This window comes from Clytia hemisphaerica, unplaced genomic scaffold, assembly GCF_902728285.1.
Source record: "Clytia hemisphaerica strain Z4C2 unplaced genomic scaffold, Clytia hemisphaerica genome assembly, whole genome shotgun sequence".
Classification (NCBI taxonomy): Eukaryota; Metazoa; Cnidaria; class Hydrozoa; order Leptothecata; family Clytiidae; genus Clytia; species Clytia hemisphaerica.
In genome coordinates, this window is record NW_027103418.1 from 276,058 (window position 1) to 291,650 (window position 15,593).

Consider the following 15,593-nt stretch of genomic DNA (forward strand, 5'->3'; position numbering starts at 1 on the left):
GTCATTAGGGTGGTCAGAGGAAATTTCAAACTTACTTGCAGAATACCAAACCAAGATTAATGGAAAGCCATAAACATCACAATTCTTTAAAGTTCCAAAGATATTCCATTTTGAAGTTCAAATTTTCAAGCATTTTCGTGCACGCATCGCCAGCCATTTTGTACCTTCATTACGGCACTAAAAGCAAAAGTGTTTTCCGCGCGGGAGGTTTGGTGGAGTTTTATTTTCAGTAGATGTAGCTGAATCGAGTCGGAAACGTGGGTAATTACACCATAATCTTTCCCTTGTCTGGTGTAAGTACTAATGCATTGAAGTTCATTTTTGTAAATTCTTCCTTGTTCTGCGCAAAAAATCCCGACAAGTGCGCACCCTAACATATCTAAGCGGGCAAATCTGCATGTAATTCTCCAGACGGTGTCAATCAAATGGGAATCGGACTCCGAATCAATTGAATGGAATTGAACACAATCAAATAATTGTGGTTCGATTGTTGGACGCAATCGAATCGCAATTGAATATTACCCCCCAGGATTTCAGTTAGGAGCATATTTCCTGTTGGCGAGTTCCTGTGCGTGGCCACAATCAAAAAAATAACAACAACACTCATTGAAAAATGGCGTTCGTGTTGCCATAAAATTGGTCAAAATTTTTAGAAAAGTCCCGTCAATGGGACTGTTGATATCTGGCCTGTAACTTACTGTTTAATCTCTTTGACAACAGATTTATTTTGATAACTCCACCAAGTTTATCAAGCATACTTTCTGTCATAACATGTCACGATAACTTTCACTGATATGTACCCTTTTTAACTTTTTTGTTTTCATTCAAAATGCCTAGACGTCGATTGGAGAATTAGAGAACGCTCGCTGCCTAACCGCTTATCACAAGATGGCGAGTGATGTCAAACGCTCCATCGTTTTGCCACTAATTTGGTCTTCTTCGTGCTGTCGGGAATGTTTTGCCAGATAGTCCCAAGTTAGAGCAGTTGAAGATATACAGTATATTGGGAATTCCTGACAATTTTTCAACTAAAAAATTGACAAATTTTGAGAGTATTCTGTTTGAGAGGAAATTAAGAGCTCAAAAACCAATTTTCTGTAAGGAAAGTCAGGCAAAAACAGGTTTGTTTACAAAAAATTGTTGATGTCAACAGTCAATTGTGGCCGGTCAAAGTCTGCTAAATTATATGCAGCGGCCTTTTGGCAATTTTTTTCCAGCCATTTACGGACCGTTAAAAGCCTGTCTAAAGACCAGTCTGATTTCTTAAAATTGCTTGGGTGGTCACATATTTACAATAGACTAACTTAATTTTTTAATTGACCACTTTTCAAAAGGAAAATTCTTAAAAAAAACCCAAACATAATGGATACTGACTTGTATGACGAGTTTGGTAATTATATTGGTCCAGAATTACCAAGTGATGATGATGAAGATAGCGAAGAAGAAAAATCCGATTCTGACGACGAGGAAGATGAAGAGGAGGTTAGTTTATGTTTCTAGCATGTAAATTTCTCCTTTTTTTCTAATTTCTAATTTCTCTTTCATCAGTATGGCACAAAATTTGAGTTTATAAATTGAAGATACCTTATTAATGGCCCTAAATGTGCCAGTCAAATCTGAAAACAGTTTCAATTCCGCAGGAAAAGATTTCTACAGTACAATATTTTTTTCTGCTTTCATTAAAACTTCAGCACATCTCTGTTTTTTTCCCGAAAACTCTTTTTTTGAAGTTTTATTTTAAAATAATTTTCAACAGTATTTAAGTCCCTTCAAGACAGTTAATTTTTTATCATGGCCCCAAACATATGTTTATCAATAATTTGGTGATTTGAACTTTATTTCAATGTCTAAGTAACAGAGAGGTCCATGCAATTTTTGGCAGATTGGATACATTATTTTTTAATTTTGAAGTAATTACTTAGCTATTATATCTTTTGAGATTACAAAAAAATTCCCCAAAATCATCTTATTTCAACTAATCCATGAGCTCAGAATTCTCATTAATCAAAACCTAAACATTGAGGGCCACCTACATTTTGGGGGCTGTATATTGTAGATTCAATGCATGCATACTCTCAGTTTTATGATGATTAGGATCATTTTTTTCTTGTATTTTAATTGATACATTATGAGAGATGCTTGATACAAAGTCTCACTCGAGACAAGAGTAATCCCATTTTTTTCAGTTATTGTGAATTAACCTTTCTCAAAAAAATCTTTTCTTTTTAGGATGAGAATGAAATGGCTGTAGATACAGTAGATGTTGATGAAGTATCGCAAGCTGTAGTTCTACATGAGGTTATAAATTTTTTCATATCATTGTAGTAGAACCTATTCTCTAGCTGTTACTGATTATATGTATCTTGTTTTTAGTGCCTTCTTTTGCATTTGTTTAGCCCTCATTATTTGGACAGACATATTAACACCAGCTGCTTTTATTTGAAAATTTGAATTTTGTTACAGGATAAGAAATATTACCCAAGTGCTCAGGAAGTCTATGGCCCTGATGTAGAGGTAAGAAAATTCTAATTGTTTAAACTCTACTTTTAGCAAAATTTAGCTTATTAATTGTATTTAATAATAGACATTCCAGCAAAAGAAAAATCAGCCAATGAGAAATTACTTCAAGATTTAGCTTCTTTAAGGTATCTTTGGGTTATTTAATATATTTACTTTCAAAGTTTTATGTTATGTGAACCTTTTGTTTGGAGAGAATTTTGTTTGGAGATTGGAGAGATCCTTTTTTTCATATGCAATTCTTACTCTGCTAATTTAGACTTTGGTAGAAGAAGAGGATGAACAACCATTGACAGGTTTGAAAAAATGTTCTTTATAATGGAGAGATTGTTATGCTCAGAGGAAAAAAGTGACCTTTGCTACTTTAGCAGACTTTAGGAGGTGGCATTTTAACATTTCTTTGAAAATACCAAATTGATAAACACACTTGTCAAGAATAGATTGAAAGAATCTTTGTCTGGGAGACTACAAAGTAAACAACTGATTTTTAACTAAGTTATGGGTAATGGTAGCTGTTACAGCATCAGCTGCAGTTTTGTTTGTTTTCAGTTTCATGTTCTTTTGGTCTTTTCAGTTTCCTGCCTTTTGGCATTTTTTCAGTCTGGTCTGTGTTTTGTCTTGTTTTTGCATTTGGAGTTTTTTGTCCCTTTTGGCCATTTTTATGTTAATTTATGTTAATTTATTCATCAAATCAATATTTATTTAGTCAACTTTGCTTTATTTTTGCATAATTAATTTATAAATTTTTGGTCTGTATTTTACACATCAAAGTGCATAAATTGCAGAGTCACTCTCAGACCTGCAATTCTTTTCACAAGAGACACTTGAAGGGTGAACATCAAATTCAATAATTCAAATTCAACTCAAACTCAAACATCTTTTCACATTTCACAACATTCACACCCAGGCTAGCTGGTAAGTTTGCTTTTCAGTGTTTGTTTTTGTTTGCCATTTTTGCCTGGGTGCTTTCTTTTTTGCTTAGTCATGCACTTGTAGGATTTAGGTCGGCCATCTTGGATTTTTATTTTCTACTTACATTTTTTTCAACATAGACATACAAATTATACATATACTCTTAGATTTCATTTTTCAATTCAAATATTCAAATCAATCTTTGTACTGACATATAAATTTCAAATTAGACTTAGATTTCAGACTTATATTTTTCAAACTTATACTTTTCAGACTTAGAGACATTTTGTAAGACTTAGTCAAATTTTTCTCTTTTAGTTTGAACACATTCACATCAAGTGTTACGAACACAGCCTTCTATTGTCACCCTTCATTGTTTCTGCCCCAACATTCAAACAGCAAGGGGTTCAATCACACCTCAATGCAAACACGACCGAAGGAGAGATTCGACTTCAACTCGTACTCAAAAACTGGTCGTAAAATATCAAAGCCAAAGGAGACCACACCTCCACTTCAAGCAACTTCAAATCAATCCAAGGAATTACTTCCACCTCAATCAACAGATTCACTTCCATCAATGTCGGATCCGCCCCTATTTGAAGGCGACCTACCACTTCCAACTGATGGCGATCAACCTCTCACCGAGATCATTCCACCTCGGACCAGAGTGGACCCACCTCAACCAACTCCAATAGATGTCAAACCACGTGACACTCCACCAACTGATACAACAAATACAGGTACAAATGAACTTTTTCTTCTAATGGCGCAATTTCATGAGGATATCACAGATACCATTGATGACAATCCGGTCGATATGATACACCCTGAGAGGATGAAAGAATGCGTTACAAGGCTAGAAACATTGCGTACTGAATACAAAAACACTAATAGAAAGATCAAACTACAATTATCAAAGGATGATTATGAAAAATCATACTCCAAACCATTTACCATGCTGTGTTATGATATCATTCAATATATTGGACGAGTTAACAAGTTCTTCAAAGACAGTAGTGATGTAAACACTGAGATACAAACCAATGCAGACAAACAGAAATCAGATTTCATTGTAAGCGAAATTGATCGTTCTATAAACTTTCTCACTGCCTCGATGTTATGCTCTGTCAGTCTTATCAGCAATGTCGATTTAAAGCAACGCAAGACTCTTCTTGAAACACAAAGTAAAGAACTGAAGGAGATTTCCAATAAATTACAAGAACTTATTTACTTACGTCCACCGATGGACAAATACAAAGAACTGAAATCATCATATTCCTCTCTGCAAGATAAAAAGGAGGACTATGAAAAGAAACTTAACAACGAACTCAAGTCGAGAGAACTTGACAAACACGAAACTTTCAACAAGCGGCGACTGAACATCAAACTCAAATCGTTTAGTGGCTATGATTCTCCAATTGATATATACACCTTCATCGCAGAGTTCAAGAAACTGTATGAGGACTCTGTACCACAATCAATGCAAGCTGAATTACTAAAGAACAATCATCTGGACGGTCAAGCATTATCACTCGTTCGAAACATCGATAACATCCAAGACATCTGGGGTCGACTTAAAAACGTATTCGGCGACCGGCAAGTTTTACTTCAACACAAGCTCCAATCGTTGTACAGTATTGAAACCAAATCTAAAGATCCAATGAAAACAATTGACTTTCTTTCAAAAATAACCAATTCTATGAGAGATTTAATGCAACTTGCAGCCACTCATGATATTGAAAATGAACTTTACTACAGTAACGCTTTGAACCAAGTCAGTGAAAAACTTGGTGATCAACGAATGATGAGATGGCTTACTCTTACTTGTGAAGAACCAAAGAGCGGCAAGTACAAGTGGAAACAACTGATTGATTTTCTGGAGAAAGAGATGAAAGTTCACCAACAGAAAGCTGCCATCCAAAAATCAAACAAACAACCTGACACCGAAAAACCCAGAGGCGGAGGTGGTAAAGGAGGTCGATCAACTTACAACACGTTTCCTGACCAATCTTCATGCTACATCTGTGGAGCAACAGATCATACACAAACCAATGGTCCTAGTGGAACAAAGCTAGTACAATATTTCTCCTGCAAAGTTTTCGTCGAAATGACTCCAGCTGAGCGATTCAAAACCTTGCAACAGAAGAATCTCTGCTACCAGTGTCTCTTCCCCGGGGCACGACGTGACCAAGGCAAACACAAAGAAGGTCAATGTCAACAGACGTTCATATGCCAGCATCCTTACCATCAACCTTTCAAGCCAAGGAAGCATATCCTTGTTTGTGAAGAACATAAGACGAACCAACAAAACCTGGACATCCTAGAACATTACAGGACCAGATGCATCATCCGACAACCTGTGCCAGCCTACTCCAAAGAAATAAAGCTGACCTTCCATTCTGCTAACGATTCAAACGATGAGGATCCGGAAGCAATCTTCATGCTACAACCAATCTCTGTCAATGGAAAACAATTCACCATATTCTATGACTCTGGGTGCTACGACTTCATTGTACGTCATCACGCAATCAAAAAACTTGGCAACCGAGCAAATCAACAATACGCTGGTCCTATCACAATGGGCGGCGTTGGTGGCATATCAAGTCAAAGCAAGCACGGCACCTACAAAATTGATCTTCCACTCATTGATGGAACAGATGCAACTCTGGTTGGACCATGCTTGGACCAAATCACTCAGAAGTTTCCGACATACAAATTGGACGGTGAAGTCATCAACGACATTCGTAAAGATTATGCCAAATCTGGTGGTGATCCATGCAATCTTCCTATGGTCCCAAAACAAGTTGGTGGTCATACAGATTTTTATGATTGGCATCAAAATATTCAAGATACTTCCCGGAGGAGGTATTCAAGATGCCATCAGGACTGACAATTTACAGATCATGCTTCAAAAGTCCAGACGGATCAACCGGCGGTCCCGGGGCGTTATTGGTGGTCCACACCCTGTCTTCAACAACATCAAAGATCACCATTTCAACACCAATAAATTCATCAATGATCAACACGAGCTGTTTAAGTTGGGATATCATGTCAATCCTGACCTTCACCTGCTCGGATACACCAACAAGAATACCGACATCTTCATTACATCAAACTCAGCCATTGAAGAGAAGTCTGAACTTTTCAACCAATCACAAGACGTTGGAAGCGAATTCCAATACAGATGTATCAACTGTCGTGGCTGTAAATCCTGTAAGGAACTTTCAACAAACTGACGAGGTCATGAGTGTACAAGAAGAAGTTGAACAACATGTTATCAATGAATCAATCAATGTTGATGTTTGCAAGCAAAATTCGACTGCATTTTTACCACTTCTACTACATGACCCATCATTATATCTTTCTCCAAATAGAAAGATTGCACTCCAGATCTACAACCAACAACTGAGACGGCTATCAAAGTACTCCAAAGACAAGGAAGATGTCCTCAACTCAGAGCAAAAACTTCAAACTCTTGGCTACGTGGATTATTTAAAAAACCTCAGCCCAGATGTACAACGTACACTTCGAAACACCAATATCAATAACTTTATTCCATGGCGCGCAGTATGGAAGGAGAACTCAGTGTCAACTCCGTGCCGTATTGTGTTTGACGCTTCAATGAAGACCGGAAGTGGCTTCTCACTCAACGATATCATTGCAAAAGGAAGGAACAACATGAATAAGCTCTTAGAAATTTTCCTGCGGTGGAGGGGACACAAGGTTGGTATCCACACAGATGTTGCTAAAATGTATAACACCATACAACTCGATCAAACTCACTGGTGTCTCCAACGTTATCTGTGGGAAGAAAATCTCAACCCAGACAAGCCGCCCGAAGAGAAAGTCATAAAAACCCTTATCTATGGCGTGAAATCAAGTGGGAACCAGGCGGAGCATGCGCTTCGTGAAACTGCAAAAATTTTCAAAGACCAGTACCCGGAAGTTCACAAGATCATAACCGATGATGTATACGTGGATGACTGCATAACCGGTCATCAATCACAGTCAGAAGCCAACCACTTAGCCGACAACTTAGAACTGGTTGTCAATCATGGTGGATTTTCACTAAAAGGATTCACCTTCTCAAATCAACAACCACATGACAAACTAACAGCTGATGGTGAGACCGTATCAGTGGCTGGTCTCAAATGGTATCCATTGGAAGATCAAATCAGCCTAGATATCCAAGAATTGAACTTCGCAAGAAAATATAGAGGCAAGAAACCCAATGAAATCAAAGAAATACCACTCAATCTCACGCGTCGACAGTGTGTCTCAAAAGCATCTGAAGTGTTTGACATCTCTGGACTTCTAACGCCGATTACCGCAACACTAAAAATGGACCTCCACACTCTCGTCAAACGCAAAATGGATTGGGATGATATTCTACCCAACGATCTCAGACATCTTTGGTCATCACATTTCGAAATGATTCAAGAACTCAAGTCTATCAAATTCAACCGTGCTATTGTGCCACCAGATGCAGTTAATCTAGACATCACAACTCTCGATTTTGGTGATGCAAGCCAGGATCTAGCATGCTCATCTATCTATGCTCGATTCAAACGAAAACAAGGCGACTACTCCTGTCAATTGATCTTCGCCCGCTCATTACTTGTACCGGATGAATATACGCAACCAAGAGGGGAACTGTATGCATCAATCATCAATACCCACACAAGTGAAGTTGTAAGAAAGTCATTCCATTCAACACATACTGGAGCTTCCAAGTTCACAGATTCGCAAATCACCCTCTACTGGATCAACAACACTTCACTACAACTCAAGCAGTGGGTCCGCAACCGTGTAAACGAGATTCACCGACTAACAGACATTACATCATGGAAATACGTCCAATCAAACAACATGATCGCTGACATTGGAACAAGAAGGTGTACAACCATGACCGATGTTGACCAATCCTCCCAGTGGATCAATGGATTCCAGTGGATGACGCAAGAAGTATCAGAATTCCCAGCACTAACCGCCAAAGAAATAAGGCTCAGTCAGGTGGAATTGGAACAAGCTAATCGTGAAGCCAAGATTCCTTCAACTCATTCTGTCTATCACAATCAACTAATCACTGATGAGTTTCTCAACAAAACGCAACAAAGATACAAGTTCTCCAATTATGTGGTTGACCCAAATCGCCATTCTTTCACCAAAGTTGTGCGTGTCTTCGCAATAATGTTACGTTTCATCAAACTCTGTCGCACTAAAGGGAAAACAAAGACCAATTCTTCAATTAAACTACACATAATCCTTACAAATGAGGAGATATCTCAAGCTGAGAGATATTTCTTTCAGAAGGCTACTCAAGAGGTCAAACATTTCGTCAAACAAAAGGTTGGCAAGATATCAATTGAAAAGGATGGTATTCTTCATCATATTGGTCGTTTACTGCCAGAAGACTCGATTACAGTTGCTGGTAGAATGACATCAACCATGAAAGATCTTACATCAACGTCATTTTGTGTGCCAATCATCGATAAACACTCACCATTGGCTGTCAGCATAATCAACGACATCCACTGGAATAGCACCGTCAAACATTCTGGTGTTGAAACAACTTGGCGAGAAGTCCTCAAGACCGCATACATCTTAGAAGGAAGATCACTCGTCAACTTCATACGTTCTTCATGTCCACGCTGTCGCTATATCAACAAAAAGACAATCGCTGTGGAAATGGGACCACTTTCACAAGACAACCTTATCATCGCACCTGCATTTTACATATCACAAGTGGATCTTGCAGGACCATTTTCAAGCTACTCGCAACATCACAAACGCACTACTACCGTAAAGATATGGCTGGTTGTATTCTGTTGCGCCACAACAACTGCTGTTAACATCAAAGTAATGGAGGATTACTCTACTACGTCGTTTTTGCAAGCCTTCACACGTTTCTCCTGTCAGGTTGGATATCCTAACAAACTTCTGGCAGACGAAGGAGGTCAGCTCATCAAGGGCTGTGAGACAATGAAACTCGACATTGTTGACATTGCATTCCAACTTCATCGAGATCAAAGAATCAACTTTGAAACATGCCCAGTTGGTGGTCATAATCATCATGGCCGTGTTGAGAGGAAAATTCGTGAGGTCAGATCATCCTTAGAAAAATCAATGCACAACGAAAGACTTTCAATCATACAGTGGGAGACAATGGCAGCCATCCTCACAAACTCCATTAATGATGCACCAATAGCTGTTCGAAACGTGAAAGGAAACTTCGAAATGGGAGACTTGCTAACACCCAACCGCTTAATCCTTGGGCGAAACAACAATCGTGGCCCAAGTGGTACCTTATCTGTTGAAAATGATTATGACAAGATTATCCGATCGAACCAAAAGATCTACAACGCTTGGTTTGACTCATGGCTAGTGTCACACGTTCCAAATCTTATTGAACAACCAAAATGGTTCAACTCAAACAAGCACGTCAAGGCTGGTGATATCGTTCTGTTCACAAAACAGGATTCCGTCATTTCATCCACGTATCAATATGGGATTATCAAAGAAGTGAAAGTGGATCGTGATGACAAAATACGAAAAGTTGTCGTTGAATACCAAAATTCATCTGAAAATGTAAAACGTCTGACTACAAGATCTGTGAGATCACTGATATTAATTCACTGTGTTGATGAACTAGATCTATCTAAAGAACTTTTCAAGTGTTCAACTTGAATATATGATTAATGGGAAAATTCAAATAAATTGTTTTTTTTTCAAATACAAATATATTTTTTTCAATTCAATATTTTTGTGGGGGGAGTGTTACAGCATCAGCTGCAGTTTTGTTTGTTTTCAGTTTCATGTTCTTTTGGTCTTTTCAGTTTCCTGCCTTTTGGCATTTTTTCAGTCTGGTCTGTGTTTTGTCTTGTTTTTGCATTTGGAGTTTTTTGTCCCTTTTGGCCATTTTTATGTTAATTTATGTTAATTTATTCATCAAATCAATATTTATTTAGTCAACTTTGCTTTATTTTTGCATAATTAATTTATAAATTTTTGGTCTGTATTTTACACATCAAAGTGCATAAATTGCAGAGTCACTCTCAGACCTGCAATTCTTTTCACAAGAGACACTTGAAGGGTGAACATCAAATTCAATAATTCAAATTCAAACTCAAACATCTTTTCACATTTCACAACATTCACACCCAGGCTAGCTGGTAAGTTTGCTTTTCAGTGTTTGTTTTTGTTTGCCATTTTTGCCTGGGTGCTTTCTTTTTGCTTAGTCATGCACTTGTAGGATTTAGGTCGGCCATCTTGGATTTTTATTTTCTACTTACATTTTTTCAACATAGACATACAAATTATACATATACTCTTAGATTTCATTTTTCAATTCAAATATTCAAATCAATCTTTGTACTGACATATAAATTTCAAATTAGACTTAGATTTCAGACTTATATTTTTCAAACTTATACTTTTCAGACTTAGAGACATTTTGTAAGACTTAGTCAAATTTTTCTCTTTTAGTTTGAACACATTCACATCAAGTGTTACGAACACAGCCTTCTATTGTCACCCTTCATTGTTTCTGCCCCAACAGTAGCGTTAATGTTAACAAAAATAAAATGCATAAATTATCTATTTCTTTATTCCGTAGAACCCATCATCAAGCCAGTGAACAAAAAGAAATTTGCACTTGTCGAACAAGAACTACCGGAAACTGTTTACGATATGGAATTTTTAGCTGATCAAATGGATAACCCTGAACTTATACGAAATGTGACCCTTGTTGGAAATTTACATTCAGGAAAAACTAATTTTGTAGACTCTTTATTTGAGCAAACACACCCAGAACTAAACAAACAAAAGGATATGGGTGGTGACATGAATTATACAGATACTTTATTTACTGAGCGAGAACGTGGTGTTGGCATTAAAAGCACGCCAGTTACATTTAATTTACCAGACTCTAAAGGAAAATCTTATTTAATGAACATTCTTGATACTCCAGGTAAGATAATAATTTTTCAATCGTTGATTCATTTATTACTTGAAGTTCAAAATCTTTAAAATTACGATATCCTTTAAGGCTTCTTGGATAATAATGACTCAAATTTTTTTAAAGTTGCAGACATTATTATTTTGAAACTTCTTTGTAGGACATGTTAACTTCTCAGATGAGGTAACAGCAGCAATGAGATTGAGTGATGGTGTCATCATTTTCATTGATGCTGCAGATGGTGTAAGTATCCTCTCTCCTATCTTTTGAATCCTTTTCTACTTTTCCAAGGCAATATCCCAGAAAGGCTGGTAGGTACTGTCTGTTAGAAACCACAATGGACAATTATTCTGGTGTTATATTATAAAATTGACTAGAACATAATGTGTAGTGTCTAATGACCAGACATTTAAATGCATAACTGTCAGGCATATATTAATCTCTTGAATCTCTTATTTCTAAGTATGTTTGAAATCGATAGCACGCCATCATCATCTTATTCTACTCATCTTGATTTTCAACTGAAGATTGCCATCCTTCTTGTCCTAGTTCAAGATTTCTGTTCAAAAGTAATCGGGACTTTATATTTTACTCAAACTAGTTGATTTTTATTGTATAATTTAAACTTTTTTATTTTCAGATCATGATGAATGTTGAAAGATTATTACGTCACGCTGTACAAGAAAAACTTGCAATCACAATATGTATAAATAAAGTAAGATTTCAGATCATGAAAGAAACAGGTTTAATCCACAGATTTATAAAGCCTAAATGGCTAGAGAGCGTACTTTGCCTGAAAAGTCTGTTGTGGTTTGTTAGAAGATCCTACCGAGGTCACATTACAAAAGAATTTCAGCGCTTGACCAATCAAAATCTTTGCAGATTTTTGAAAACAATAGCAACAAAAATCTGTGGTTTTAAAAATTCCTAGTTTTTTTTAGAAAAGAAATAAAAAATATAATAAAATTTTCTTCTAAAATATTGAAATGATTTCTGATAAACTTTGATTGTTATAGATCGACAGACTGGTGTTGGAATTGAAACTTCCGCCAACAGATGCTTACTACAAACTGAAACACATCATTGATGAAGTGAACTCTTTATTGAGGTATATTATATTGCAAAATAAGTCTCACTAACAAATAGAAAAAGCCCCCCCCCCAGTACTCATTCTCTACTCCTCTTTCTGCCCCTTGTCATTCTTGCTCTCTTCATAGTGGTCCTTCATGGAAACAATTCGTCAGCTGTCTAAAAGTTTTTGATTCTTTTGGAGCATATCAAGTTTTAGAAGTATTATCCTGGTCAATAAAATGCATAAAGCACTATCTTATGAGAATTGTGCGTGACTTAAGAATTTGGGTTAAAATTTCTGAATACTTAAAACTCTTTTGTATTTGTTTTTCAGTGTATATTCTGATGAGGAAAACGAAATGATTGTTTCGCCACTGTTGGGTAATGTGTGCTTTGCCAGTGCTTACTACCGATTCTGTTTCACCTTACAATCATTTTCAAAGCTATACTGTGATACCTATGGTAAGATTATGTCATATTCTAGTGAATATTCTGATCTTTTTAATATCCGTCTACAATTTCTGCAGTGGATTTGTTTTAAAGATCGTCAAAATTTTTATACATTCTTCCTTCAAATGACCCCAAAAAATTACACTGGAAATTATTTTCACGGATCCTAAGGATTAGCTCTTTACTGAGCAAAGAATATCGATTATCTGACTAGACGATAAAAAAAACAAATGATCAGACTATTTTTATAATTTTTAGTTTCACTTTCAAACACTGATATCACTAGTATTAAAAAATTCTCATAGAAATATTCTTTTGTTCTTCAGGTGGTGGGGTTAATCACATTGAATTTGCAAAAAGACTATGGGGTGACGTTTACTTTAACGAAAAGACGAGAAAGTTCACTAAGAAAGCACCCCTTTCTACTTCTCCGCGTAGCTTTGTCGAGTTCATTTTGGAACCAATGTATAAATTATTTTCACAAGTTGTTGGAGATGTTGATACGACTCTGCCTGATGTCATGAGAGAGTATGGTAAGATCACCTTTATTTATTTTATCTATACAGAGTTTAAATTTACCTACTTTAATCGGGTAAATATCTCTGGATTTGAAAAATTTCAAGATTCAAGCAAAAATTTGTTGAAATTCGACGTCAAAAGTAGCATATTTACAGTGTACTTTGCGCTGAGAATCTGATTTTGGAGACTAATTAATTAATTTTGCGAGTCAGCGAGCTCATGCGATTTTGCAAAAACACAAAATTGAATCTCGTTAGAGTTAATCTGAAGTATTTCTTACCACTAATCAACCCTAAGCAGGGCAGTCGGCTTTTTAGGTGACTTGGAATGAATTTACAAGTAAGATTTGCTCTTGGCGTACGGTGCTTTTTGGCCTCGACTAAAGTATACTGCGTTATTAAGGGTTGATAGTGTGTATTGAATTCGTCTACGCTAAGTTTCATACTTGTTATTGCTTAAACTAAATCTGTATGACATTGAACAATACTAGTTAATTTTAATACTCTGAAAACAATTTGAACTGGATTTCTCGATTTTGTAACTCTGATCTCTTTTCATTTCAGGTGTTTATTTGACGAAGAGTGAATTAAAATTGAACATTCGGCCTCTATTACGATTGGTTTCTAAAAGATTTTTCGGAGAGTTTACAGGTATGTTCTTTTGATGATTGATATTCTCGAGTAAATGTATTGAAACTCCAATTGTAACAGTTAATCACAAACTGTCAAAGAGGTATTAATGATACCCTCGTCCAGTCCCTATCCAGTCCTCAAATTTTCACTGTTTATTGCTGACAAAAAATATGAGAGCAGAAGCAGGGTAGACTACATAATAGCCCACAGTCCACTTAAAGTTTTTTTATAGACTGGATTGCGCGATTAAAGTGGCCTGGTAGTATATGATAATATGCGTTTGCTTAGGCGGACTGTAAAGCAGTCTCAGCGCCATAAAAAATTATCAAAGAGCGAAGTTCAGCCAATAGTAGATTATATTCTAGTTTATTATGTTATACTTCAGTGCTCTAACCTATTCTCGGACTTTTGAATCAGTAGAGTGATGCTTTTTCATCTTTCAAAACCTTTTTTATATAATTAAACATTTTTTCTTACGTAGGTTTTGTTGATATGTGTGTACAACATATCCCTTCACCCCTATCCGCTGCATCTTCTAAGGTAACTTTCATTTTTTATAATCTACACTAACAATTCACTCGCTGTGGATGTAGACATGGCTTTTAAATTAAAAATAAAACAGCCGTAATGACGGCTGCAAACTCCGGTAATTGTCATGGGTCAGCCTTTCTTGATATATCTAACATAAAATTTAAAAGAGTATATCCTAGTACAGTAGACTCCCGGTTATTCGAAGCTCCAAGCGGGATAAGAATTTACTTCGAATAACCGGGATTTCGATTAACTGAAGTTCGAATAACCGAGAGTGTTTTTGCCTGGGTTGAGTAAGCAGATCAAAGGGGAACGCCATCTCACTTCGAATAACCGAATTATTCGAATAAGAAGGTTCGAATAACCGGGAGTCTACTGTAAGTGCCAGCAATCCAAATTGGGAAATCGAACTCGACTATCGCGATTGATCGGCTTTGCGCACAATTACAAATGGTTTCTCATTTCAAACCTCTCATATTTTGTTTAGTCGAGATTAAACCAGGTCACTAGAAAACAGTGAACTGTATGAAAACTGAATGTCCTCCAAGGCTTGTTATCCATCATTATGACACTTTAATTTCCAATTTTCAGGTGAAATACCAATACACTGGGCCATACGATTCTGAGATAGCTGAAAGTATGATTGATTGCGATTCAGAAGGACCTCTCGTTGTACACACAACCAAGTTATACCCGTCAGAAGACGGCACTCAGTTCTACGCTTTTGGTAGAGTGTTCAGTGGTACTTTACATGCTGGTCAGAATGTGAGAATCCTTGGTGAAGGGTATACCATAGAGGATGAAGAAGATTCAAGAGTTAGTACCGTCGGACGGTTATGGATCAGTGAAGCAAGGTATTGTTTTTTTATGAGCAAAGGTATGCCCTTCGGTAATGCCCGTGCTTAGGCTTTCAAAGTATCCAGGCATATACTGTTTCTTTATATATTTACGGCTTTTCTAGGAAACCTACGCCACGATTGTGGATGTCATCCAATGTAGGTGCC

The 15,593-nt window shown here is 36.7% G+C and overlaps 1 protein-coding gene and 2 long non-coding RNA genes across 3 annotated transcripts in view; all 3 read left to right on the forward strand.

The window, feature by feature from the left end:
• The first annotated feature begins 1,324 nt into the window (after positions 1-1,324).
• LOC136797764 (116 kDa U5 small nuclear ribonucleoprotein component-like) overlaps positions 1,325-15,593 on the forward strand; it is a 30,400-nt gene continuing 16,131 nt past the window's right edge. The window contains exons 1-13 of the mRNA XM_067054355.1: positions 1,325-1,482; positions 2,230-2,298; positions 2,464-2,514; positions 2,777-2,813; positions 11,045-11,398; positions 11,547-11,629; positions 12,027-12,101; positions 12,403-12,494; positions 12,792-12,919; positions 13,234-13,440; positions 13,990-14,076; positions 14,540-14,598; positions 15,181-15,443. Of these exons, the coding sequence (XP_066910456.1) occupies positions 1,363-1,482; positions 2,230-2,298; positions 2,464-2,514; positions 2,777-2,813; positions 11,045-11,398; positions 11,547-11,629; positions 12,027-12,101; positions 12,403-12,494; positions 12,792-12,919; positions 13,234-13,440; positions 13,990-14,076; positions 14,540-14,598; positions 15,181-15,443 (1,625 nt within the window). The 5' untranslated portion in view covers positions 1,325-1,362. The remainder of the gene's footprint in view (positions 1,483-2,229; positions 2,299-2,463; positions 2,515-2,776; positions 2,814-11,044; positions 11,399-11,546; positions 11,630-12,026; positions 12,102-12,402; positions 12,495-12,791; positions 12,920-13,233; positions 13,441-13,989; positions 14,077-14,539; positions 14,599-15,180; positions 15,444-15,593) is intronic.
• Positions 3,036-3,777, forward strand: LOC136797754 (uncharacterized). Its single transcript, XR_010845293.1, has 2 exons — positions 3,036-3,432; positions 3,748-3,777. It is a non-coding gene; the product is annotated as an uncharacterized lncRNA (long non-coding RNA).
• On the forward strand, positions 10,529-10,944 carry LOC136797766 (uncharacterized). Its single transcript, XR_010845294.1, has 2 exons — positions 10,529-10,601; positions 10,915-10,944. It is a non-coding gene; the product is annotated as an uncharacterized lncRNA (long non-coding RNA).